The following is a 27014-nucleotide window of genomic DNA, read 5'->3' as shown; positions in this document are numbered from 1 at the left end:
CTGACTTGCACACGGTGGGGGTGACTGCATTGGGCTCTGTCCTCTCGCCAGGCCCAACCCCACAGGTGTGCTGAGGGCGGCCGGGAGGGGGGGAGGGGAGGGGGGCTGCAGGAAGCTCCTGGCAGGTACCTTATGCTCGTCCCGAAGGTGGCTGTCCAGTTCTTCCGTGTGCTTGGTCTCGTAGTAGCAGAGCTGGCATTTGTAAGGTTTCAGTTCATTGTGCTTTTCTATGTGTTGCTGGAGGCTCTCGTCGCTGGAGCAGGTGAAGGTACACTTATCACAGCGGAAAACCACTCCCTGCAAGTATTTCGACAGCTTGGAACGGCACACCTCGATGGGGACGACTCGCTCTTCTGTGGAGACAAAACGGACGGAAAGATGGGAAGTTTTGCTGGTTCAAGCCCACGCTCCTTCCCTGGCAGGTGGGAGGAAACCCAGCCAGCCCGGCTGCCTCCCAGGGGTCTGTCGGGAGCGGCCTGCAAGGTGCTCAGTAACTGCTGAGTGCAGGAGGCTCTAAGACGGGACAGGGGTGGCTACTGCGTTTTAGAGCCCCGAAGACCGTGGCCGGCAACTGTCCGCACTCCCCGCTTCCTCGCTAAGTGCCAGCCGGGCGGGACCCCGCGTCTCTAAGTAGAAGGGACAGTGCCAGCGCCCAACCGCCCGTGTGCCACTACCGTGCACCTTCCTGGCAACTCTAAGAGCGCCGGCGTTATTCCTGTTTTTACAGATTAGTAAAGGCAGGAACGAGGCTCTTAGTAACTTCCCAACGGTCACACAGACGTGGTCACCGGCCCGGCTGAGTTCTGACCCCCGCCTGCAGAACTGCAAGTCCTTTATGTCGCACGGTTTCCACTTCCACTCCCGCTTCCCCTTCCGAGCTGTTCTCAAGGAGACGGTCTTCCTTATCCTGAAACCAAGGGACTCTGATCTAACAACAGATCTAAAAACAAAGGACCTGTACATTTTCATTCACTAAAACTCCGGCTCTCTAACTAGGGGAAGCTCACAAATGAAATGGCTGCGGGCAGCATTTGGGGGTGTGTGTGGGGGGGAGGCAGGGGGTAGCGTGGGAGATAGGGAGGATTTGTGCCTTTTCAGACAATCTGTAATCTGATTGTCACAAGGGAAAAAATAAAAGAGGGAGAGGATTTGGGTGCTTTTCCCATTAACATACCAAATGCTGTAGGGCTGGAAATGCGTGTGCTTGTTTATTTTGCACTCTCTTACCCTTGTGTTTAACTGCTCAAATTAAATTTCACACCAGTCTGCCCAGAGTATCGGCGCACGCGCCAGATATCCATAACTGGGATAAAATTAAAATCTGTGCTATTTATGCAAGGATCAAATATAGCGTGTGTTTTCATGCTGTGTCTGGATTTCAGAAGACTCTGGAAGTTTACAAATGGACGCACACAACATATACTTATATTATTTAGAAACAGCAATGTATTATTAAGTCACGAACGCGTGATTTATTCTCAGAGTCACTGAGTAGCAACGTTTCCAGGCGTCCGTGTTTTGCGCACTGATGCAGCTCACCCTTTGTCGTCGGCCGGCCTGGCCCCCGGGGAACCCTCGCCACCCAAACCAGGCCCGAGTGTCAACCACCACGTTCTCCCTGCAGGGCAGGCGGTCCCCGCCTCGCGAGTCCTCGAATACAGCGATTAATTGGCCAGCAAAAAGCCGGCCAGAGGAAGCGTGGAAGGTGGTGTCTGCTACATACTCCCCGGAGCTCTAATGCATATGTTATTTTCCCTATACAAAGAGTCAGTCGCTTATTTAGAAATATAAATATTTTTAAACCAAAGTAGAGCAGACAGCTAAGAAACACATGATTATAATGTAATCCACACATTTTCTTAGAATAGCAAATGTTTAACAGTCTTCTAACCATTCAGTTCCATGGTTTGGTGTAATCCGAGGAAAAAAAAATGCTTTGGCATCAGCCAGCTAGAGCCTTAGGAGGGCCCGAGCTACCGTGTTCCAGCCCCACACCAGGGTTTGTCCACAGCAGCACTACTGACATTTTGAGGCCAAACAGGTCTTTAGACCGGGGGCTGTCCCATGCACCCGAGGATGTTCATCAGGTTCCCTGGCCTCTATCTCAACATTTGCCAGGAGACCCCTCTTGCCTCCCCGTTGTGATGACCAAAAATGCCTCCAAGCAGGTGCCCCCCGAGGAGGCAATGCTTGACACCAAGTGTTGGGCATCGCCTCCCACCACTCTGGGGGAGACACGCATGGACATGAGCCATGAGCAACCGGGGCCCACCCCGAAGCCCTGGGACCGGCCCCACGGGCAGTGGCGGACATGAACTTTCCCGGCTCCTTCCTGGACACCGCAGCCCCTTCTGCTCTCCCCCTGCGTTTGGGCCCCGATGTGTACTTGGTCATTTCTATTGCTTCCACGCTCCGGCTCAGGCGACCCCAGTGGAGACGGACAACAGCTGCTATGACAGTCCCCGTGACGGTGCCTCGAGCACCTGGGACACAGGCACGCAGTCGGCCTCCGCTCTTCACTTCTCCCCGTAAAGAATTGTGTCTTTCAGACTTGGTTTTTATGGGTCTCCCTCTCAATTCCTCTGCCACCCTGGTTAGTTTTCTTTGCAGTTTCCGATTTCACTACGTGCGCCTAAGTGCATTTTACACAAAAAGGCACGAGTGCTCAAGATACTCCGGAGCTTAAAAAATAATCATTCATGCAAATGATCACAGCAGTTTACCAAGAGCGTGCTACGTCTCAAGCAATGTTAGGTATTCTCCTCTCACTGTCACTTTTTTATTCTCCAAACACTCTGCGAAGCCAGTTTTATTACCTTTCGTTTCCTGATGTGGAAGCTGAGGACAGGTCTGTGGAACTACTTTCTCAAAGTCACGCCTCTGGTTCAGAACAAAGTTGTGACCTGGGAGCACAGGTCTCCTGTCGACCCTGAGCCGGGGCCCTCTTCCTTCACCCCTGAAAAGAACTCTCCTGGGGCATCCACTCTGCATGCCGTTTATTTATAAGCCTTTTATTCCTAATCATTGAAGAGTACAAAAGCAAGGCAACCATTTCTATCTGAATTAGATAAATGGTAAGTTCCCGCATACCTACAAACCCAGAAACCTAAGACTTCCCATTTCCAAACTAAGACATCACCAACATTCCAAGTCTCCTGGTTACGTGGATTTTTACTAAGATATTTATCTTAGAAAAAAAAGTTAATTTTTCTCCTTTCTAAAACCAGGGCTAACACGACAAAGATAAAAAAAAAAACAAAAACAAAAAAACAAGACAGACTTGGAAAGGCGGGCAAATCACCGACACTGTTTTCTGAATGAGGTTATTCATTATTGAGGCGAGTCAAGGACATAAAGTTAGAGACTGGAATGTTTCCAGGTATGGATGGAGCCCTGTCTTGGCTACAGAAGCTCAGTGCTCAGGACTTTTTTTTTCTATGGAGGCAGCGACAACTGTGGCTCTTTCTTGACTTCACACCTCTCAAAATTACCTTGGGTAAGAAATCAAGGCTTGAATCACACTCATTGTGACTCAGCTTTCAGAGCTGGCTGCAAAAATATTATGACTTCACCAGTTTGACTACAAGATAGGTTGTGTCTCTCATCTCTTCCTACTCAAAAGCCGCTTGGTGCTACAGCTGGACATAAACCCCAAGAGTAATGCCACATGGAAGACTGTGGGAACTAAGGCGCAAAGGAGCCTACAAGTGTGTGCCGACAAACTCCCGTGGTGCCCAGTGGAAAGATCTGCGGAGTTGCAACTAGAAGGAGGGCGGAGGGTCACTTTTGCTCCAAACAGAGAAAAACCACATCACTGTGGAATCCAGAATCACCAAGTGAAAATTCTTCCTGAAAAGGCAGACCGCAACACACTTGGGTTTCCTCCCCACAACATGCCAAGTCTGAACGAAGCAGGGAGAGATCTGGAAGTCATTCACGCCAACAAACTCCATATGCAAATGGTCATGCTAACGGGCCAAGACCCTCTTTGGACCAAACCAAAGTCCCACCCATTACTCTCAGCCAAACAAGTGACAAAAGTTGAGCACTAGAAAGCCATTAAGAAAATAATCGTTTCTTAAAAAAAAAAAAAAAAAAATTATTCCAAAACATAACCATAAACGGACACACATAAACATAAGGACAACAGCTCCTGGTATGAAGTGATTAATTTGATGTTAGCCAGGCTACCGCCGTCAAGCCAGAGAAAGCTGGAACCACACCTGTAGTTCTAACAGGCGAAGCATTTGGTGGGGATACAGGGGAACCTGTAATTTCACTGAATCAAATGAAAGACTAGTGATTTCACTGTAGACTTTTTTTTTCCTTAAGAAAAATGATACCGATAAGGTAAATTTAGGGAGATTAGTTTTGTTCCCCAAAGAGACCCACCTACAGGATTCAGTTAAAATTCATTGTTTGCCTAGGTATTGGGGTTAAAGGTTGGGAAGCAGAAGCTTTAAGTTACCATGCCAACTGGAGACCAGCATCAGTGATTACACAGTTCAGGAATTATAAATAAAAATACCTGGCAAAACTGTTTTATCCCTACAATTCAGTCTGTACCCAACTTTCCAGGTGCACTGTAGGTATGCAAGGTACACCCTTCACCACCTTTCTCTACTCCAAACACAAATACACCTGCCACCATGAATCTCCTAGATACCCGTCACTCACTACCTTCTGTACGTAGACTTACACACAGGCTTTGACTTACAGGCAAAGCTGTGCATGAGGCATCATACTTCGAGTGGTGCTGATAAACTGATAAACTCAGTGGAAATGCACTCATGAAATTATTGCCTGTTCACTGTCTCTTCCCATTAAAGTTCAAGTTCCTTCAGTGCATGGACCTTGCCTGACTTCACGGCTGTATCTCTAGGGCCTAAAACACTGCCAGCATATAGTGAATGTTCCATAATTACGTGTTCCATTAAACGAAAATCCACCAAGAAGTCCTACCTCCAACCTTTTCCTTCAGACAAAAATCTCAGGGCTTGATTTTTCCCTTTCTAAACTGGTCCAATTAGGGCCAATCTCACCAAATGTTGGTCTCACCTAAGTTCCTACACATGATCTTAGCTAAAAGGCTGAGAAGTGATCACCTAAGTTCCTCAAAGAAATGGGTCTACCAATCCTTGGCTTCAACCTTTGCTAAACTGGTATTCATCAGGTACCCTGGTTTCCCATCTGTCTGAGTTCAAACTCGTACATTGGTCTCCAAGCCCTACCTAATTTGCCAGAACACACTTTACCTGCCTTGACCCCTATTCCCTTCAGCCCGCCTCAGAACTCTCTAATACAACTCTGTCAACACATCTAGTTCCCACCTACCTCACCGGTTTAAACCCCCCTCCACCATGAGGGACACCAACAGTGTCCCTCAGAAATTTATGTGTACCCGGAACCTCAAAATATGATCTTATTGGGACATAAGTTCTTTGCAGATGTAACTAGTCAGGATGAGGTCACAGTGGTTTGCAGTGGGCCCTAAATTCAATGAATAGGTTCTTGGGAAAAGGGAGAGGCCACACAGAAGACACACATAGGGAAGATGGCTATGTGAGGACAGGTGCAGAAACCGGAATGACACAGCTGTAAGGCAAGGATGTCAGGAGCCCCCTGAAGCGAGGAAGGGCCGAGGGAGGATTCTTGTCTAGAGTCTTCAGAAGGAGCACGGTCATGCTGTCACCTTGACATCAGACTTGTAGGTCCCAGAGCAGTGACAGTTCATTGTTGTTTCAAGCCACCCAGGAAACTCATATACCCCACCTTCAATCTTCTTTGCCTGTTGAAATGTCATCATGGCTCAGTTTGAAAGTCACCCTTCACCACCTTTCTCTACTCCAAACACAAATACACCTGCCACCATGAATCTCCTAGATACCCGTCACTCACTACCTTCTGTACGTAGACTTACACACATGCTTCATCTTCTTGAGGAGGGCAGGTACTGGGTCTTACCTCATCTTGCCCAAAAACCCAGCATAGTATAGCATGTAACAAGCAAGTAATGAATGCTTGCTGAATGCATGAGCAAACAGTATGCTCTCTTTAGCTACAGCTAACATAAACCCATGACCATTTCTCATTCAGATTTCCCATGAGTGAAACGGATTCTCTTCTCTTTCCTCCCTATTTAAATACACCCTTCTGTCGGGATAAAAAGCTAAGGAAACTATTCTTGCAAGCAATATCTCAAGTTGAGAAGTTGTTTTTCCTCCCTTTCATCCCAAGTATTTTAATTAACCAAGGCCTCGGAAAGCTCTCTCACTGCACGCCCTGGAGACCAAAGATGTTTACTCATCCACAGAGCAAGGAGAGCACAGGTGCAGAAAGAGCCACATCTTGTTACTTTGAGATCAACCCTGTCTTGAAATTTCAAGGCAAACACCCAGCCCTGGTCTTGACTTGTCAAGACCAGTTTCCCACCAAGATGCCATTTTGAGTGGAGATGGACACCAAAGCCAGGCCAGGACACAGATGGCAGACATGGCTGTCCTGAGGCACCCTGCCATCTGTGGTGCAGTGGTCCTCATCTCTGACCTCCAACCCCACAGATGATTCCACCCTCAGACCCAGCTGCCACAGCCACCATCCCAGGGGAGAGACAGTGATGCCTGGTAGTTATAGGCCTGGGCTGTGGGGCAGGCAAGTATGGGTTCAGATCCCAGCTGGGTCACTTATTAGTCATTTGGACCTTCGGTCACACTCAATCTCTCTGTACCTTTTATCCTTGTTATTGGGGAAAACAGTAATACCTGTGCCATATAGGGTTTTGTGAGAATTCCATAAAATGGCATATTGGACTCACTTAGTACAGCACCTGCTACTAGCAAAACACTCAGTAATAGTAATTTGCTGTTGTTAATGTTGTTATTATTACTGCCAAGCCTGAAATGCCCCTTCATTCCAGACTGTGCACTTTCCAACCCTGATAAAGATATTTATCTATTTAGGTGGCTCTTTTAACATAAGTTACCTCTACAAATAAACAGAAGAGACTGTAAGCAACTAATGACGGGCAGTATGATGCATGGGTCACAGGATCAGAGGCCTGGAGTTGAATCCTAGCATGGTTAGCGCTCAGGTGACTCCGGTTCAACTGGTCAGCTCTCGCTGTCCCCGTGGGACTTACCACTGTATTTGTAGGGGGGAGGGGGAATGCTACACACTGGATCACACATGGCCCCCTTTGGAGACCCCACTGGAGAAATCCTCAGGTTTCCAGTGTCCAGGATCCCTGGAAATCTCCTGAACACAATTTCCAAAGTTTAACAAACATTTGAAATCCAACTGATATTTTTTTTTTTTTTTTTGTCTCTTCCAAGGGAGGCTGGGATCTCAGGGCCAGACCTGCAGCCCACCGCTAACAGGTGCACAGCACCTCACTACATTCACTAGACACCAAACTCCTGGGGAGCTTCTCTGTATGTCTAGGGGGCTTGCAAGTGACCTCTTATTCCGCATGTGCCTCAATTTCCCATTTGTTTTAATCCTGTAGTTTGCACAAATATCTTTAAGATATATGAAATCCCTTGTGGGATGACCACAAATAATTACACCAAATCAAAGAAAACATAGTTTTTCTCAGCTTCATGCAAGTGAAGTGGGAATACAAGTAATAATACTAGCCCTTACGATATTGTTGGATATGAATGAGTTGGTGTCAAGTGTAGCACTACAAGGGCATTTCTCAGCTTTAGCATTTACTCTCTCCACGTCCCCCCACCGCCCCACCACCCGCCCCCGCTTTCTTGAAGTCTCAGCTCAGCTTGGGAAATCATTGAGCTCATTAGACACTGAAGCTCTGATCCCGCCAGGCAGCAGTATGGGAAGCCGGAGGGAATCAACCCCAGAAGTGAGGTCTCATGGCTTCTGTGTGCTCAGCAGCAACGCTACTCATGGCCTCTCCTCACACTGTGACGGGGATGCACAGCCACCACAACACCTGGGCTGGGGGACCAGAAGCCAGGGGACTGAGGTGGAACACCAGATGGGACCACCCCGGCCAAGACTTCCTGCCTAAATGTTCCTACGCTGCTTCTCTCAGCTTGTGGGCGGGCGTCCCAGGCAGCAGCAGTGACCTCGCATCTCATCAGAGTGGCCTAGAGAGGAAGGAAATCCAAGGGCGCTAAATGTGGCCTTCCACGGGGCGTGCGGCAGAGGTGGGCGAGATGTCACAACACGCAATGGCCCAAGACGGTGGCGCCGGGTGAATGCCGGAAACTTTTGAAAATGCTCAAAAAATCTCCAGCAATTCAGGGTGAGTGACATCTCAGCAGGACAGCAAGAAGGCACTCATTGTTTTTGAGGCACACGTGGCAAAACCAGAAAAGCCTCCTAAGGTTAGAGGCAAAGGAAGGAAGACTGGAAAGAAGAGGTGGACGAGGAGGGAGGGAGGGTAGGAACAAAGCAAAGATGAAAGATCCGTGGATGGGAACCGCACGAGAGACTGGCAACCAGGATTCTGGTCCTCTTTTTCCATTCACCTCTGGCTCGAATCTTTTTAGGACAGAGTAGTTTTTACATAAACATATTTTTCCTTCTAATGCAGAGGAAGCCTGTTGTTTAACAGTGTTTTAATTGGCCAAGAGTAAACTCCACTGAAAGAAAAACCAAAGAGAACTTGAAAGAAGTATCCCTGTTTATCAACAGGAAGCAACATGTACGGAACACCCAGTATGCATCCACCACGGAACACACTAGACCTTGGCTCATTATTTCATAGGCTTGACTGTCATCTCTTCTTACAGATGGGAGAGCAGGTAAATACAGGAGGCTTTAAAGCCAGGACTGAAATCTGAAGCCTATGGGATTTCTAATAGGTACCCAGGCCACTTTCATTTTAAGAATTTTCTCTCTCCATCCGTTTCAAGGATGACTCCACGTTCTGCTTTGGAAATCACCGAACTGCTTACAACCAGTTTGCTCGTCGCCTTTTATAATGAGTCCCCACCCGTCCATCCTGTTTCTCAGTCACTCCTTCCTTAGCAAGGCTGTGAGCATAGAGGGGTCAGAATGTGAAAACCCCTCAGGCTGGGAAGCCCCCAGAGAAGTGCTCACTGCTGAACCCACCACCTTTGCCTCCCTGCAAGGGGAGGAGATCCTCGTGGCAGGGGCTTTTACCGTTGGCTGTCACTGTGGCCATCACTGTGATCGCCTGCCTGGAGATAAGGTGAGGAAGGAGGGGACCAGGGCCAAGGTGCCAACTGCCACCTCGACACAGGGGGTCTCTGTAATGCCACCCACCCTCACCCTGGTGCCCCAAGACAAGCACACTTAGGAGGGTTACCTCGGTGCAGCACGATGTGGTCGATCATGTTGCGTTTGTATTTGGTGTGATAGAGGCAGAGAGGACAGCGAAGATCTTTGGGGCCCTCCTCGGGAACCGCCGAATGCCCAGCTTCCACGTGCATAGTAAAAGCAGATCTGAGAAGGAGAGGGGTGAGGGGGGAGAGAGGCAGTGAGTGCGACAAGGGATCGTGTCACTCGCACATCCCCATCCCCCGCTGGCTGACTTACTACGGGTCTTCCAGGTGTGACACCCCGGCTCGACGGGACAGAACCAAGGTCCTTAATTAATCATATTTGCTGACCACAAGCTCCTCGGTCGCTCATCCAGTAACTGAGCTTTGTCATGCAGCAGTAACTTCTTTTTTGAAAATGTTTGCCACTTGGCTGGGGTCAGGGCTTAGTTTGAAAAGAAATGGATTTCCCCAAACACTTCTATTCTTGAAGATTTAGAAGTCACCTATTAAGAACATAAAGCCAGGAACACCTGGGTGGCTCAGCGGTTGAGCGTCTGCCTTTGGCTCAGGGTGTGGTCCCGGGGTCCCAGGATCAAGTCCCATATCAGGCTCCCTGCATGGAGCCTGCTTCTCCCTTTGCCTGTGTCTCTGGCTGTCTCTCTCTGCATCTCTCCTGAATAAATAAATAAAATCTTAAAAAGAAAAAAAAAAAAGAACATAAAGCCAAAATCCCTATGAGAACTTATTTCTCATCGTGCCTGAAAGGAGGGGGACTAGAGTCCGGTTGATTTACCAGCTGCCTACGTGACTCTTCACACCTAAGGATGGGGAGGGCGAGGTGGCTGGGACATCATGGTGGCCGAAGGTGGCAGGGTATTGTTGCCTTCCTCTCCATCCTTTTCAAAACTTCATCATTTACAAAGCCTTCAAAGTCTCATAAAAATGGATGAAACCATGAGTTTAATGGGCAAGGTCCCCTTCTTATTAACTCCAGTGCTTCTCTCAGGGGAAACATGTGCACCCGTCAGCGGGCCCTTGTTATCTGAGTCTTCAGCCTTTTCTCAGTTCTAAGGTCACATGCATATTTATTCGAAAAACAACTGAACCAAATTACTAGTCAGAGACGTAACACATTTTCCATCAAATCCCAGCAACCACGGTATTGGTGGAAAAGAAACTTGTTCTTCTTCCAACTGTTTTCTGTTGGCCATGAAGCCTGCCTTTGCCAGCCTCGCTGTGTGGAGTCTGTATGGAAGCACTAGAGTGGCCTAAGGCTCAGGCCCTAATTGCAATAGGAAGAGATAATAATAGCTTCCCATCTGTAATATAGCATCTCTCACCATATTACTCTAATAGCTTTCTAAGATATTATAATACTTATTAGTGTTTCCTTTGCACCAGGCTCTATTCTGAGCACTTCAGATACTGTGGCTCATTTACTCCTCCTAAGAGTCCTGTGAGTGGCACAGTATTACTATCTTTATTTTGCAGATAAGGAACAGGAGACACAGAGAAGCTTAGGGACTTGTCCAAAGTCACACGGCCAGGCCGTGGCAAAGCTGGGACTCGCACCCAGGTAGTCAGGCCCCACATCCTGAACTCATAACCACTAACCTAAACAACGCTGCACAGGATGAGATTAAACCACAAGAGTCTAGATTATGTGATGGGAAGCACTCCACTCTTTGAGTTCACCAATTCTGTTATACACAGGAGCAAAGGTGCTCTGGATTATCTTTTTCTGGATTGGAACAATCTCTCTACAGTTGTTCAGTTCTAGTCTTCACAGTGCTGGAGTTTTGATTCTCTGGGTGGCTTTCAATAATATGATCTTAGGAAATACAGTTTCTAAAGGGTAGCAGGGAAATCACGATGGCTTGGATGTTCTCTTTTGACTTTGACTTCACTTTCAAAAACCTGTTTTGTTTTGTTTTTTTTAACCAAAGACAGATTTTAAAAAGGGAGGATAGTCCTCCGGAGGAAAAACATGGGTTGTTTCATGCACCGGGCCAGAGAAATCCCTTCCCACGATCTCACCCTGCTCGGGTGCCCATTTGTTCTAATTTTGAAACTGGTTTGTCCTGACATATAGCGCTTCATGCCAAACCCCCTCCACAAACCCCAAAGCTGTCTTCTGGAAACTGGCCTCCTTTTGCAAAAACCAGACCCAATCCCTGTATGAGGCCCTGTGGGCAGGGGGCCTTCCCTGAGCTCCGGGTAGGATGGCGCAGGGAAGAGTGTGGTGAGGGATGGAGCGGGCGCAGCCACCTCGTTTTTCGAGGCTGAGTTCTTCACGCCACTTACTTAAAGCCTGTGTAAAAGGAGCAGTCTTTGCACTTGAAGAGCTTCTTCCCACCATGCTTGTCCCTGTAATGGCGCCTGATGCTCTGGATGTAGCCAGAGGAGAATTCACAGAATTCGCAGTGGAGAACAGCCTCGGTTTTCTGCTCGGCACCCCCGGGGGCCCCAGAAAGGGGCACGGGGCTGACGCGGCTGTTGTTCCTCGCCAGGGCAGCCGACTGATAGTGGTTCAACTGCTGCTGCACATCTGGAGGTTCTGAGTAGGAGGAGTCTGTGGACAGACGGGGAAAATGACACCGGACACAGAGAACACTGGGGAGGCCGGACACCTGAAAACCCTTGACATTACTGCCATGTAATTTTTTTTTTTTTTTTTAAAGATGACAACTACGATCCACCTTTCATCTTCATTTACATCCTACAACACAGATCTAGGGAAGGGCAGGTAGGAAGGAAGTGCCACCTCTTTTCATCTGACTTTTGAGGGCTCAGAGCATTTAAAAATAAAACTCTGAGGTTAAAGGTTTCAAAGTGAAGGAAGAAAGTAAACTGTTTTCTAAAGGAAATTGCAGCGCGGCAACGGGCTGCCACAGGATACCCGTCCCCGTAGGTGAGATGAATAAACGCACAGAAGGTACACAGGCATCTCTGGGAGAAAGTTGATGATGTAAATCTCCTCTTCTGCAGCCCAGAACTAGTCAAGCCAACCCCCCACCACCCCCCCAAAAAAAGATCTTTAAGAGAAACGTTCGAGCACATGGCACTCACAAATATAAAAAATGCTTTATGGCTTCACAGGCAAGTGATTTAAAATTTAAAATATAAAGATCTCATAGTGTTCTCCTGGAATGGATGTTTAAAGCTTAGTCAGCATTAAGATGGAGATTTATTCATAAATCCCAATAAAATGAAGTTCCAAACAAGTTTCCCTAAAAGGTATTTTGAAGTTTTCGATTTGGAGGAAAATGTGGGAAATGACAGGCATAAATCTCCACCCGGAGAAGCTTCCATGGCATGGGGTGGAGAAATCTGATCTAGACGGGAGGTGGGGAAAAACATCTCGGTCTCTTAAAAAAAAAAAAAAAAATAGGAGAGAGTGGGAGAAAGTAAAAGAAAGGTCTTGAACCTTTTCCCAACACGCGGCTTTGAGCATTGGGGCTACGCATTCTACAACATTGTCCCCCGGAACCTACAGCTGCCTGTGAATGAAACAAATGACATCTATGAATACCACGCAGATGAATTTCAGTGTAACTTTCCTTGAAAAGAAAACAAAGGGCTCCTTTTTTTTTTTTTTAAAGCCTTTCAAAAAGCAGGGGGGAAAGGGGATAGAAACTGTACCAGCCTCCTCCTGATGTGATGGACACTTAATTTTCCAAAGCACGATTCCCCGAGGCAGGACATGGAGGGATTCGGTAAAACCCATATTTGCTGAAACCAGTCCCATCCATCCCGTTGGTCTCTTCGAGAAGAAAAACAAAAACAGAGCAGCCTCCCTCATCTGTGGGGCCACCTCCTGTCTTCAAAACACTAAAATACCTTCCCTTCTTGTTCTCCCCCGCCCCCTCCTCCATTGGTATTCCTCAAGATTGAGGAAAAACCCCTTTGGAAATTGTAAACAAACCTGCCACACACACAAAAATAAAACAAAAGGAAACTTGAACAATACCTCCGAGCCTCCATGGGTTCATTACCAGGTGTAAACTGAAGACAAAGGAAGAAAGGAATGACACCACCGAATTCATTTTGCTCAAGTCTTTTATCTCTGCCTTCTTTATTCCTCAACCCTAGCTGATGAACCCACTCAGGATCACAATAATGCAATTGTCAACTTCTCATTCTTCCTTTCAATAGCAGGTTTGTTTACCACCGCGCGGATTGTTCAAGATGTTTTCTATTTAAGCTCTCAAGACTACTTTCTGCTTAAAACACGCGCACAATGTAGCACAAAACACACTCCGCCTCTCTTGTTAACACAGGCTGGGGCTGCGGGTCGGGCCTGGCCCCACCAGCACCCCGCCAAGGCCCCCGCCAGCACCCCGCCTTCTGGTCTGCAATCTGCGCTGCAGGATCGAAATTCCGTGCCCAGCAAGGCCAAAGCCAGGTCCCGCTGCCTGTGGGCAGGCCACCACCCGCAAGGCTACCCAGAGACCACATCGGATGTCCCAAGGAATGGTCCATCTCTCAAAAAGTAGCCAGCAGCTCCCTCCGGAACACAGCACCCAATTCAGGAAGTCCTGCAGGTTAGCCCAGAGGCTGGGAGTCGCCTCAGTCACAGACCCCGACTTTCCAGCGGAATGGTCGAGAAATCAGTTGCTCCTACTCAGATCACAAGCCAGGTAAATTCATCTTCCCCTACCTCTCGCCCACCCCAGCTTCACACGTGCACTAATGTCTCCGGGAGCCTCCTTCCCAGGGAAGGGAGTCTCCTTCGATTTCACACATTTTTCTTGTCTCTAGGGTCTACTTGCATTTTATTCCATCCATCCCGAAAATCGAATTCTAAATTTTAACTTCGGTATATATATGTGACATGAAACTTGAAGAAACAGAAATGCAAGAAGTCGTGGGGAAAGCATTCCAAGAAAGGGAGGCTCATCGCCCTTCCTTCTTAAATGGCAGTGCAAGAGGAACAGCCGTCTGGACCGTGTTATGAATTCCTGTTTTCCTGGTTAAAATCGGACGGACAGGGTTTATTTACCAAAACAGGCAAATCCCACCGCTGAGGGTACCTCTGTAATAACGCCCAGATTACAACTTTTTGGGTCTTCTTAGAGCTTTACTTTCCTGTCGGGTGCCAAGACACACCATGTCTCTCATTCTCTCTCACTTGGGAGTTTGTGAATAATGTACAATTTTAGCACTTTGGGCACTCAAGTGACAAAGACGTGAGCGTGTATGATTCCACCGATCTTAAAAAAAGCCCACTTGCTAAGCTACATCAAATTCCAGCTTGTTCACGAGGCACAGCCTGAAGACGGGCGTCTTGTGCCCAGGTTAGAATGGCAAACCGATGGTTAGTAGTGAAGGATACGTCATGGAGGTTAAAAATCATCATTAAGACTACTCCCTTCATTCCGAGCTCACAGAAAGTAAAAAACTCTGTGCTTCAGACAGCCGGGCTTGCAGTCCCTGAGAAATACAGCAACGGAAGCACAGAAGTGTGAATCCAGTGGGAGACTGAGCCCGAGGTGGTCACTCAGGTTACAGCTTTATCACCTGGATGGCCAGTAATGCTTACACTACAGAACCAACAGCAGAGACCAGGCTGGTCCCCGCGTTCCTAACTCAACCCTGAGACACACCTGCTGGCTAGCAGTTTAATTCTCTGACCCGGGACTTTATTTACGTGCAAAGTTTTGGAAATTACGTTATCATGTATAGCTAGAGTAGTAAAATAAATCTAAGTCACATGTAGCTGTCCATTTTGTAACTGTCTTTATAAAGATAATTTCCTTTTGTAAAATCTGGATCAAACCAGAATTCTAGCACAGACGGTCATGGTACCTACAGATGTGGGTTTGGAATTTACTGAAGAGCCGGTAATTAATTCTCATAGCTACAGTGTGCAGTGTAGGTTCTCATCCCAATTTTCCCCATGATGTGGTTGAGGCAGTTGGTTATACAGCGAGTAAGAGGCAGGGGTTGGATTTGAACAAAGGTTCACCTGACTCTAAAATCAGAGTCTTGCCCATCAAGTATCTATACCCAATGGTGGTGACCTTGGGTCCCATTATGCAAGTCAGACGAAGGAGAAAGAACATTTGAGTGTTCCATGCTCCTGGAGAAATGGAAGATTTCTTCTTACTATATTCCAACTCCCAGAATGCCAGCCAAATCCAGGGGACCATCAGTGTGAGGGTTTTCGCTTTCTTTTTTCTCTAAAAATCAGCCAGCCCAGAAACAATCACAAGAAATTCGATTCTATAAAGGCGAATGACAAACAAGTAAACTCTGAGAGTAAGTAAGCATAACAGGATGAAGTTCTTGAATATTCTGAGGCTACAAACATTTAGGTAATACCCTCTTAATGCCAGGCTATGTGCTGGCTGTAGGGATTCAAAGTACAAGAAGACATGAGGGGTCCCTCCTCAGGGCTGGGGCCTGATAGGGGGGCAGGCCACGCTGTTGGGACAACACCAGCCTTCTCCATGTCTAGCAAACTTACTCTATTGATTGAAGAAGGAATAAAAGAGGCAAGGAGAACAAATGGACAGTAACAGGAGAATTTAACTCTTGCAAGATTAAGGAAGACACAAGAAGAGTAGGAATCAATTGGGCAGAAAATTGTGGGCGCTGTGGAGGACAGCCCCCTTATGCACTGAGTGATCCAAAAAGGAAGCTGTACGGGAAGATCAATTCTCAATTTTCTACAGGTCCACAGAGAGGATGCGAGTGAAGGTACAAAAGTGGCAGAAGTATCTTGGTGTCAGCAACCACACTTAATTCTATTTGAGCTAGATTTTCATGCAGACTTTGGAAGGCAGCCTCTTTGGTCAGCGTGAACCAAGGAAGTACCAGGAGAAAAATAAAAGACAAAGTACCTTAGGCAAGCAAATTTTAGGGGTGTCCAGAGGCAGGGGGCAAACGCTTCCATTATAACCATTTGTTCAGCAAATATATACCAAGCATCTAAGTCAACAGGGGACTCAGTTTTGGGGCATAGGACCAGGTTCCTGCCCTCAAGCAGCTCACCGTCTCAGATGGACATGTAAATAACTGATTGTGCAAAAAAATAAACCTCATCATAGAGGCATCCACCAAGAGCTAGTGGAGAAGAAGCAACATCAAAACTGTCAAGAGAAACTTGAGTGCCCATTAATAATGAGTAGTAGTCAGTGTGTTCATTAATGAAGTCAACACTTGACATGAAGATGCTGGAATGTTCAATTCACCACACTTCTACCTTAAGTCAGAAATAGAAAATGAAATAACTACATTCTTAACACAATGAGAAAAAGTCACGTAATCCTGACAGGGAAAAGGAGTGAAGATCAGAGGATGAGTCTGAACGGAAAAATATGTACACCCGAGAGTGGGGTAGATTGCATAAGGGAGAATTTTAAATCTCCTAAAATAGCACAGAAAGTTCAAAATAATGCATGAATCGTAATTTTCTTTAGAAAAGCAGGCGACTTAACAACTCAAGTTTGGTAGTGTAAGGAACCAGAAATAGAATATTACCTGTGGATAATTTAACCACAACTATCGTAAATATCCAAAGTATGGGGGGGGGGTGGTGGAGGTGGGACCCACAAAATGCTGGAAGCACAGCCCACTATTTCCAGTCAAGAAATCATAGAAAATTGGAGAAGGGCACATTAACAATATCAAGGGAGCTGTTAAAGGTGTACTTTAGTTAGTAGCTGGGAAACCCTGGGAATGCCATACAACTTCTATCACACAGCTGCTAATAAACTTGGGGAAAAGACAAAAATAGTCTACGTGTTTGCACACATGTGACCCGGGTATCTGTGGGGACGAGAGAATCCTGCTGCCATGAGAAGCCCAGTGAGCTCTGAGATGCTTGAGTTTTCATGTAACGCTGAAAAAAATGTCAGACTCCTTAAACCCAATGCTGCGAAGACGGACCTCCTCTTTGCCCAAACTTCTCCTTGTGCCCTTTTTGCTCCTTTGCCCATGTGTCTGAACGTTAGTTAATGGCTCACCATTTCGTTCCAGTTTCAGCTGTGAGATTCTTCCTCCAAACGGTCCTTGGCAGCAGCTCTTCAGCCAAGTACCCCGCCCTAGAGACACAGGTCACACTCAGCTCCAATTGTTCCCCTCTCTAGGCCTTCCTTCCCATTGTTCATTCAGGCCCTCATATCCTGCATGGGCAGCTCGAACAGCCTCCTATCTGGTCTTCCTTCCTCAGATATCTGCTCTAGTCCAACCGACATGCCCATCAAAGACCTACAGGCAACATGTATCACTTACGTGGTTATGGTAAGATTAGCCCCAACCCCTCCCCCACCCTGCCCCCCCTGTGCCCAAAGGTGAAGCCCTGATTCCTTAGTGCAGTATGCAGAGCTCTTTAGTCTGGCCCCAGAGCACGTGTTCAGCCTCATTTCTAGCTAGTTCCCCATTCCTTGTACATTCTACTTATTTAATTCATCACTGGGAGTCCTTGACTGGGGCTACCAGTGCCCTTCCTCCTCTTCTTGCCCAGCAAATACCTACCCGTCCTTCAAAGCTCAGCTGAAATGCCATCTACATGGTGATGATTTTTCCCAACAATCCAGATAGGACTCTGCTCTCCTCTGTGCTTCGTCAGCACAGACACATCAGGATTCTTGCCCTGATCTCATTACACCTCACATTACACTTCTATGTTCCCCTAAGCAACCTCCACCATCACATTTGGCCAGATCAATGCCGCTGACCTGAAAACATCCTGACCAAAGAAGACTGATGGCAACAGTGTCTGGACTGGTGCTGTGGGTCACGCTCCAGCAGGCCCATCCATTTCTGCTTCCAACAGTTGAGTTAATGCTAACAAGAATCCATTTTATTTGCTCCTAGACTTCTTTGGGCCTGTGGTACTTGTTACTGAGCTTGTTCAATGTAATTAATATTACCTCAAAGGATGAAATGTGGGCATAAAGTGTCATTTCTATGAAAGCTACATTGACTGCTTTGGAAAGACTTGATAAAGTCAAGTTGCTAAAAAAAATTTTCTGTCAAATTATGTTTTGGCAAGACCAACTATAAAAGATTGAGAACATAAAAATCTAGAAGGACTCTCCTCTAAGACTGTTCCACAAATGTCTAAATTACCACTCCACTTAAAAAGAAACCAAATCTGAAAGGAGCACGTGATTCAATGGAGGTGCCTGTGGTTTATGCAAGAGACGAAATGCGGAACTTCAATCGAAGGACTTCCAATACACACGCTTGACCCTACATCATGATGCTGGGGAGTGAATCTATTTTGTAGGTGAAAATAAAATGCTTAAGGAATTTAAAAAAGGATTCCCTGCATTTAGAGACTTTCAAATATAACTGAGAATGTGGGTATTGATTACACCAAATGGAGTTTCTACTGCATCAGTCTACAGATTTGTTCCCAATTTTCTGTTAATTCAGAAAATATTTATTGAGAGACTTCTGTGTGCCAGGCACCTCTAAGAACTTGGGATACATCAGTGAAAACAACAACAACAACAAGGATCCTTGTGGAGCTTACATTTTAGACTGGCAGAAGTAGTAGCTTGCAGGCTTTTATAGCCACAGAGACTCACCGTCCTTTCATCAAGTAAAGTACTTTTGAAAATGTTGCTGGATTGAGTTTGTGGACTACTTTCTTAAATCTAGGCCTGCCTGCCTGTCCATCCATCCATCCATCCATCCATCCATCCATCACTTATCATTTTAAGTTACGTAAACAATATGCTGTCAAGATGATTCACAGGCTCAAGAGGTTTAAGAATTTTTCTTAGGTTCTATCTGAATCCCTTTGAAACTCAATTTAACTCCCTTTGTTTCTCAAGATACCTGTTTACTTCATGCTATTAACACAGAGCAGAACTTGGCATTCAGAAGAATACCACCAACTACAAATCATCAATGCAACTTTCCAAGCATTTCCTTTGAAGAGTCTCGAAAATGTTCTCTATCTATGGGCCATTCCAAAAGAAAATCATATTAGAAACTAAGCTATGGAACATGAGCCATTTCAACTCCTTCTGGATAGTGTCTAAAGGGGAACATAAATCTCTAGAGGCAGCCACACTCTTTTATTTCCTTCTTTTGATTATGCCTTGAAAATCTCCAGGCCAAGGACTCCGGCACCTCCTCGTCTTCCATCATCAGTGGAGCTCTCTGGCCTGGATGCACAAGATTATGCTACAATGGCCAGGGGGACAATGGGCGCTGGATGACTATATATAGGAATTCTGGGCTTGGTTGTCATGGAGGCAAATGGAAAAACAAACGCCTAATCCTGAAAATAAGGTTGAGGCCAAACTTGAAGGAAACACACTTTGAAAACTTCCTGTCATTCTGATGAGTAAAAACAAAACCTTGAAATATGATCAGGGAATAGATGAGAAAAAAACAAAACAAAAAATCAGTCTTCAAAATGGCAAAAACACAGAAAAAAAAAAAGGGCCATCTTCTCTTTTTGAGATTTAGTGTCCCATCATACTTAAGTTCATTGAAAGGGTCTTTCAAGGCCTTATTTTACACGAAGCTTCATGTTCTTGATCTACTGGGGGATCTAGGCAAGTCTGACCTAAGCCTGCTAAGACTTGCAGTTTGCCAGGCCCTATATTTGGGCCACAAGACCATTTGTCTCTCTGTGGTTTATTTTGCAAATGGCATCACCATCCACCCAGTCAACAAAATTAGAACAAATCCTTGATTCATCTCCTCTTTCATTCTATGTGTTCAATGAGTGGAAAGCCCCGTTGGTTCATCCCCCCTGAACAGCACTTACTCTGTGATCCACTTGCTACTCCATGGCCATGGCTTTTATTCAGGCCCTGTGGTTGCGTGCATTAACTCCCACTGCAAGATGTTCCTGACGAGCGTTCTATTTTCAAGTTTCTTCTCCTCCTAAAATTCCTTTCTTTTCTAAAAGCAAACATGACCATCACCACATCTTACAGGAAAAAGTCCAAACTCTGCATGTGGTGCTCCCACCCTCCTGCACCTGTCCAGACCTACCGCACCCCACATCCACATTGCTCACTGCCGGCCACACGGAAGGCTCCTAATGCTCACTGTGTGCTTTTCTTTCACTGCGTCATGCAGTCTTGCAATGCCTTTCATCTTAGGTTTCAGCGTTCTCTAACTTCTACCATCTTTCAAAACTCAACTCAGTTTAAATCTGCCATTACTGGAAAGATCTTCCTTGATCTTTCTAGATATAATTATTAAAATTCCTACTAGTGTTCAAGATGGGGCACTACAGTTATTTTACCTCTGCCAAACTAGGATCTCTCTGAAACAGGCTATCCAAGCATGCATGGATATAACTTTTTAAAAGTTCGTATCCCCCAGAACTTAGGTCATGGTCTGGCCCAAAGCAGGTGCTCAATAAACATGTTACTAAGATCCAAAAAGAGTTCAAACTGAAAAAAGTGCCCTGGAAAACTGGATTTAAAAGGAAAATCCAATTAACCAAATGGCACTCTCGCATTGGACACCGAGATTGATAGAAGCTTCCCGTTTGAAACAAGCTACTTTTACTGAGACAAACCGAGGCCTTTTGTAATTACCTGGAGAATGGCTTCTGGAACACTTGAGAGTTTGGATGGCATGAACTTCATAACCCATGGCCACCCCAAGAAGCCAAAGGCATAATTTCTGCTTTTGATCCTACATCAGCTCTTAAGTCTAAACTTTGAAACAGATGATTATCAGGCTACCTGGGAGCCACTTTAGTTGATTCCATATGCAACTCTCTCCTCCTTTTTTAAAGCACCCAGCGACAGGCACAGACCTTTGTAAAATGTGCAGGTGTAAATGGCACCACATACATAAATGCACCGTAACTTTTCTACAGTCAACTTCTACGGCCATGAAAATGGAGCCCTCTGCAATGCATGAGAAGGGATTCATGGATTATTTGCACACATTTATTACTACATTTTCACCGTATAAACTGTTTTACCAATTTTTCTCCATCAGGAACGCACTCTCATCTGAGGTATGTAGCATTCAGACAAGGCATTTTGTATGGAGACTTGTGGCGGTTTGGCAAAGCAGAGAGGACTTCCTGCTCCCCAGCCAGTCAATGGAGAACAGGAACATAACCCGGGGCCCCCGCGTCCCCTCGTTTCAAAAATACGTTCCTTTTCTGCCATAGTCATTAACAAACACTGTGGGCATTCCTTCTGCACTAAACGTTGTTACTCAAAGTATGTGTTCTTAAAAACCCTCCTCAGGGCGGGGGAGGGGGGTGTCCCTGGGTGGCTCAGCTGTTTAGAGCCTGCCTGTGGCCCAGGGCATGATCCTGGAATCCCTGGATGGAGTCCCACGCCAGGCTCCCTGCATGGAGCCTGTTTCTCCCTCTGCCTGTGTCTCTGCCTCTCTCTAGCTGCGTGTCTCTCATGAATAAATAAATAAAATCTAAAAAAAAAAAAAAAAAAAAAAACCCTCCTTGAAGCAGGCTAGAAATTTGTAGGGCAACAAACGAATGTGTAGTAAAGGAGCCTTTTTCTAATGTTTTTTTCGAAGGAAGCTCTAGGTGGCATCTGCCATTGTTAATTGGGAAGCTCTTACAATACCAAATGCAAAATTCACCTGTGACTCTTTTGAATTGTGTGATGAGGAAGTAACGTTTCCTGCTGTTCGTTTAGATCATATAGAGGTCTTTACCACCACACTGAAAATCCAATGCAAAACTTTTGAGTACAAAAGCCTCTTTATATCAGTGACTTGGCCTCAACCATAGAGTGCTTGCTAGCAACTTCAGATGGCATTGAGAGCTCACGAGCTGTGGGCAAGGCCACAGAGCTTCCTCCTCAAGACCGGACTGGAGAGAAGATGCCTACGGACTTCAAGGACTCGGGTCACAATGGATGGCTTGCTATGAACAGTGCAGTAGGCCTGGGCAGGGAACAATTGTCGCAATTTCTTCAAAGATTAGATAATCAGGAGAAAAGAACACATCTGAGTTTAAGCATATATATTTAGATACGTGTAGAGCTCTAAGTGATGATATGGAAATCAGGTGAGAAAGGCAATGGTTTATCAAGAATAGAACAAGCAGCCACACTTCAAAGCACAGAGTTTTGCTAAAACTGTTCCAGGCGGCAGGAGTGTCCTAACCAACAAACCTAGTGGGTTTCTTACCGTTTTTCCTTTTCTTTCCCATGCCGTGGAAGGAAGAAAAACCTGGCTCTGAGTTAAGCTACATTTTTAACCATCATTAAAACAGTAGGTTCCTCCTTTGGGCTAGCAGCTCTTCTGCTCACACTAAACTCGCCTGTTCAGGGGGCTGGGCTCAGGTGCAGGGCGAAAGCCTCCAAGAAGGATGAGGGACAGGTGGAAGATTCACCATCTCCCGTCTCCACCAGCTCCAGGTCTAGCACCTATGTCAAGGGCTTCTTAGGAGGTCTCACTGGGACCTTATGAAATGGGAAAATCAAGGGAACAAGTGGGAGAAAAGGCAACCTCTCATTTACTTAGAGGTGCACCTAGGCCCCGTGGAGAGGCTTAATTAAGCAGACCTCTGCTTCCTCACTTATAAAATGGAGACTGGCAAACATCATGGTGTGGGGCAACGTAGAGGAAGCCAGAGCGGGAGGTACCCAAAGGAGTGCTTTAAGGGTCTCCGTTCCATAGCAGTTAAAGTCTACATCGGGGAATTTTGCACTGAATTATCAACTGCCTTTTAGGGTGTCTGGAGTGTTTTCTATCCATGGGAAAATTCGGTCTCCTTAACTGGACCGCGGGATGGAGTGGCACGGGCATCTCTACCACTGCTCTGAACAGACGTAACTAACGTTCATCCCAGCTCCAGGTACGTGGTAGGAGCTCGGCAGCTAGTTTTTGACTGACTGATTCTGGGCAAAGCCAACCGCACTGCTACTTCTGGCAACAGCCCACCAGCTTATTTGGAAGGTGGAGAGGGCTGCAGTGGGGAGGGATTGTGATCGTGGGGCTTGGATTCAGCTCAAAGGCAGGGCTTGACCTGAATAACACCACAGACGCAATGATTCGCCCCATTTTGTTGGATAACAATGCACACAGCATGGTCACAAATCAACTTGCTGCAAAAAGAGTTGTCAGAGCAAATTTCATTTCCAAACTTTAGACACTTTTCTGGCAAGCCTTCTCGGGTTGACTTCCTTTCAGATTTTTTTCAAGCTCACCTCCAGGTTTGAGTAAGATCCTTGGGCATCCAATTTGTAGGTGTGGCAATCATCCTCATTATCAACGATTGTCTCCCAAACCATCCCACCTGACACTGCAGCCCCCACCTTCCCTTTCCTTTACCTTGTTCTCCTCTGGACAGCACTTCCTGCCATGCAATCTATACTAGATATGGACTGCTTGATTATCTGGTTTTCCCTACTAGCTGTGAGGGATTTTATCTCAAATTTCTCACCATGCATGTATTTTGGATTTAATTTCATGACTAATGAGGGCATCTAAGCTTGCTTGGGAACCTGTGGCTTGGCTGAGCCTGGAGCATTTGGCCAGTACTCAGTATGAGAAACCTAAGGGCTTGTGCCAAGAAGCAGCCCTGCCATCACACGTCCTACATCTGGGCCTTTTGAGTGCTGTGGCCAGTGTGTGGCACCATGAACATCAACACTTCTAGGTTCAGTCACTCCAATAACTCATTCGAGTGCCCATAGTTTGCAAAGTAATCTGCCATGCTCTGGGGACCCAAAAATAAAATGATGACTTTTGCCTTCAAGAAGCCAATGGTCTTGGGGGAGCTGGAGACAGAGCAGAGAATGATCAGTGTGGGGTCACTAAAGAGACCTCAAAGATCTATGAGGAGCAAAAAGGAGGCTGCTCAGCCAGAGAGGAAGGTTTCTGGAGGAAACACTCAAATTTTCAAGGATGAGTAGGAATTAGCCAAGTGAATGGAATAATGAGGAGGAAGGGTGGCAAAGGGTGTTCTGGGCAGAAGGGACCGCAAGGCCTGCGGTGCAAGATAGGATTGCAGGAGCCTGTGAACCAGGGCATTCGCGTGGCTGCAGCCCCATATGCAGCAGGGATGAGGGATGATGAATGATCCCAGACAGAAATGGGGGACCCAGAAAACAACTTTCATGCTGAGCTCAGAACTTGTTCTGAAGGCAAAGTAGACAGCCCTCAGAGGATTTTAAGCAGGAACCAGGTGAGATAGAGCCCTCATATTTTTACCTTTTCTGTGTCTCTAAATTGTACCCACAACCCTTGACCAACGACCTTTGGGTTGGGGGAAGATGGCTTGCTATAAATGCTAAATGCATTCCCACTGTGAGAAAAACCAAGTAGCAGCAAGTTCCTTATTGCCGAGGGAAGATTGGCAGCAGTCTGTGACTCCATACTTTGTTCTGCTGAGTAGAAAACACCTATGTAGTATCTCTTCTGCTCTGGATTTTACTAGCAGGTTGGAAGTGTTCATCTGAAATTCAGTTCCCACTGTTTCTACTGAATGTACTAGACTTTCATCTGGAATAGATTATGGCCCTACTGTATGGGAAGGAAAGACAGAAACTCAATAGGCTACCTTTTCTGCTCCCTACTGACCGTTCATGTGCAAAAAACTAACAAGAAAGCACAGGAAACCAAGTGGTATGTCCACATGCTTGCGAATATGAGAAATGCGTCGGTCCAACCAAAATCCTGTGGTCTGTGTTCCAAATACAGGGCCTCAGCAACATCCAAAATATTTCTAGATCGGTATTTTACTCAATTTTAGTAGCCATGTGTCAAGCCAAGGACTCGATACATATTTTCTTACATTCATTTAGATGTTATACAAAATATTATTTTGTTAAGTGATCCAATATTCTTCTGGATTTGTTAGCTTTATACAAATAGTCTGTTATCCACAACAAATAGAACTACGATATGTTGATATGTTGGGTATTTGATGGATACAAAGATCATCATAGCTCTTATTTCAAGAGTTCTCGGGCTGTTAGGGGAGATTACTACAGTGCACACTGCAAATGAGTGAGCCCCCAAAGAAAAGAGCAAACGCCCGAGGGCATTTCTATCGGTTGTTAGCATAATGGCTGGAAGACAACTGGGTTCTGCAGTGAGAAGAAAATTTAAATCTAGATTTATTGCTTTCAATATTGTAGGACACAACCAACTTTCATTTTACATCGATAGGACATCTACTCTAGGAAGAAAGTGACCCTGTGCCAGATGTTTAGAACATAAAGATGAGCAGGACAAAACTGTCCTGAATGAGCTCCTTTTCTGGCATTATGACAGTCGGCAGGATGGACCACAAGTCCCCAGGAGAGGGAGGCCATGGCACCAGAGGATTTCAGAGAAGGGAGAGCTGACACATCATGGACATCAGGAGAAGCATCATGAAGGTGGAGGAATCTGCACATGGCTCCGAAGGTCTAGTAGGTTGTGAACGTGTGGAAATAGAGGCAGGAGGGGCAGCTAGGAGTGGGTGTGGAGAACGTTGAGCGTGGGAATGTTCTTTAACTGTAGGGGCACCTGGGTGGCTCAGCGGTTGAGTGTCTGCCTTTGGCTCAGGTTGTAAGCTTGGGGTCCTGGGATAGAGTCCCATATCAGGCTCCCATTGGGAGCCTGCTTCTCCTCTGCCTGTGTCTCTGGCTCTGTGTCTCTCATGAATAAATAAGTAAAATCTAAAAAAAAAACAAAAACAAAAACAAAAAAACCAAAAACAAAACAAAACATAAACAGGCTATGTAGAGCTGTTAATGATTTGGAAGTAGGAGAATAATGTGATTCAACTATGTATGGAATGGATGAAGGGAGGAGTCTGCAGGTGGAGGGGATATGGGGATGGCTTCAGTAAGAGACGGTGTAGGAAGGAAGGGTGGGTATGAGAGGATGTCGGGAGACAGAGGACAATAGGACTTTGTGGGCAGCTGAGCGGCTGATGGATTGTGGGCCAAGACCTGAAACACAGATGAGTCCAGCTGGCTACCGTGAGCGCTGGGAGAGGGACAAGTCTGGGAAGAAGGCAAGGAGTTCCCTTCCAGAACCTTGGAGGTGAAGGTTGTGTGAAAACCCCAGGTAGAGAAGGCGAGAAACAGATGGAAAAGAAAGTCTGCAGCCAAACCTGACAGGTTAGGGCTGGAGGTTGAGATTTTGGCAGCATCATTTAAACAGTGAGTTGATTCCACATGTCTGTGAAGGGGAGGCTCCAAGGACCAGACCAAGAGGAGGGAAGACTGGCCCACAGTCTGTGTGTTGGCAGCTGGAGGAAGAGCAGTTGAAAACAGAGTAAAGACAAGGTACTACCAGCAAGGCCAGAGGAGAGCCCAAAAGAGACAGCAGGTCCCAAACCACAGGAGGAGAATTCTCCTGGGAGGAAAGTCAGCAGTTTTAAATGCCACGGACAAAAAAAGAAGGATGAGGCGGGAGCAGAGGCCATGGACTCAGTTGTCTGGAGTCCTCATCAACCCTTGGGCAAGCCATTTCATTACTGTGCTAGGGGCCAGAGTGACACTGCCAGGGATGCCAGACAGGGCAAGGGGGGAAGAGGAGGCGGCAGGTACGAACAGGGAGGGACTCCCCAAGGAAATGTCACTGAGGTAGCTGATAGGTCCCTTCATGAGAGTGGTTTCAATGAAGGGCTGAAGGCAGAACAGGGATCCCAGCAATTTAAGAAAAGAATTAAGTGGTGAGTAAGTGTAAGTTGGGAATACTGGTTCTTTCAAGAGGTTTGGAGGCTAAGACGGCGACTACAGAATCAAACCACAGAAAATCATATCCAAGAGTGGTTTTAATATTTAAAACACAGACAGCCCTTTCCCAAAGGGGCTCAGAGAGCTCCCCTTTATTGGACTTCCCATGGGA

At 46.3% G+C, this 27014-nt stretch overlaps 1 protein-coding gene across 10 annotated transcripts in view; it reads right to left on the bottom strand.

The window, feature by feature from the left end:
* Positions 1-27014, bottom strand: part of ZNF462 (zinc finger protein 462) — a 137249-nt gene that overhangs the window by 23475 nt on the left and 86760 nt on the right. For all 10 annotated transcript variants that reach the window (XM_072842238.1, XM_072842241.1, XM_072842245.1 and 7 more), the window contains 3 exons: positions 11556-11823; positions 9296-9432; positions 130-353 (listed from right to left, as the gene is read on the bottom strand). In XM_072842238.1, the coding sequence (XP_072698339.1) occupies positions 130-353; positions 9296-9432; positions 11556-11823 (629 nt within the window). The remainder of the gene's footprint in view (positions 1-129; positions 354-9295; positions 9433-11555; positions 11824-27014) is intronic.

This window comes from Canis lupus, chromosome 10 (assembly GCF_048164855.1).
Source record: "Canis lupus baileyi chromosome 10, mCanLup2.hap1, whole genome shotgun sequence".
NCBI lineage: Eukaryota > Metazoa > Chordata > Mammalia > Carnivora > Canidae > Canis > Canis lupus.
The sequence above is the reverse complement of the archived record's forward strand: the minus strand, read 5'-3'. Positions and strand labels throughout refer to the sequence as shown.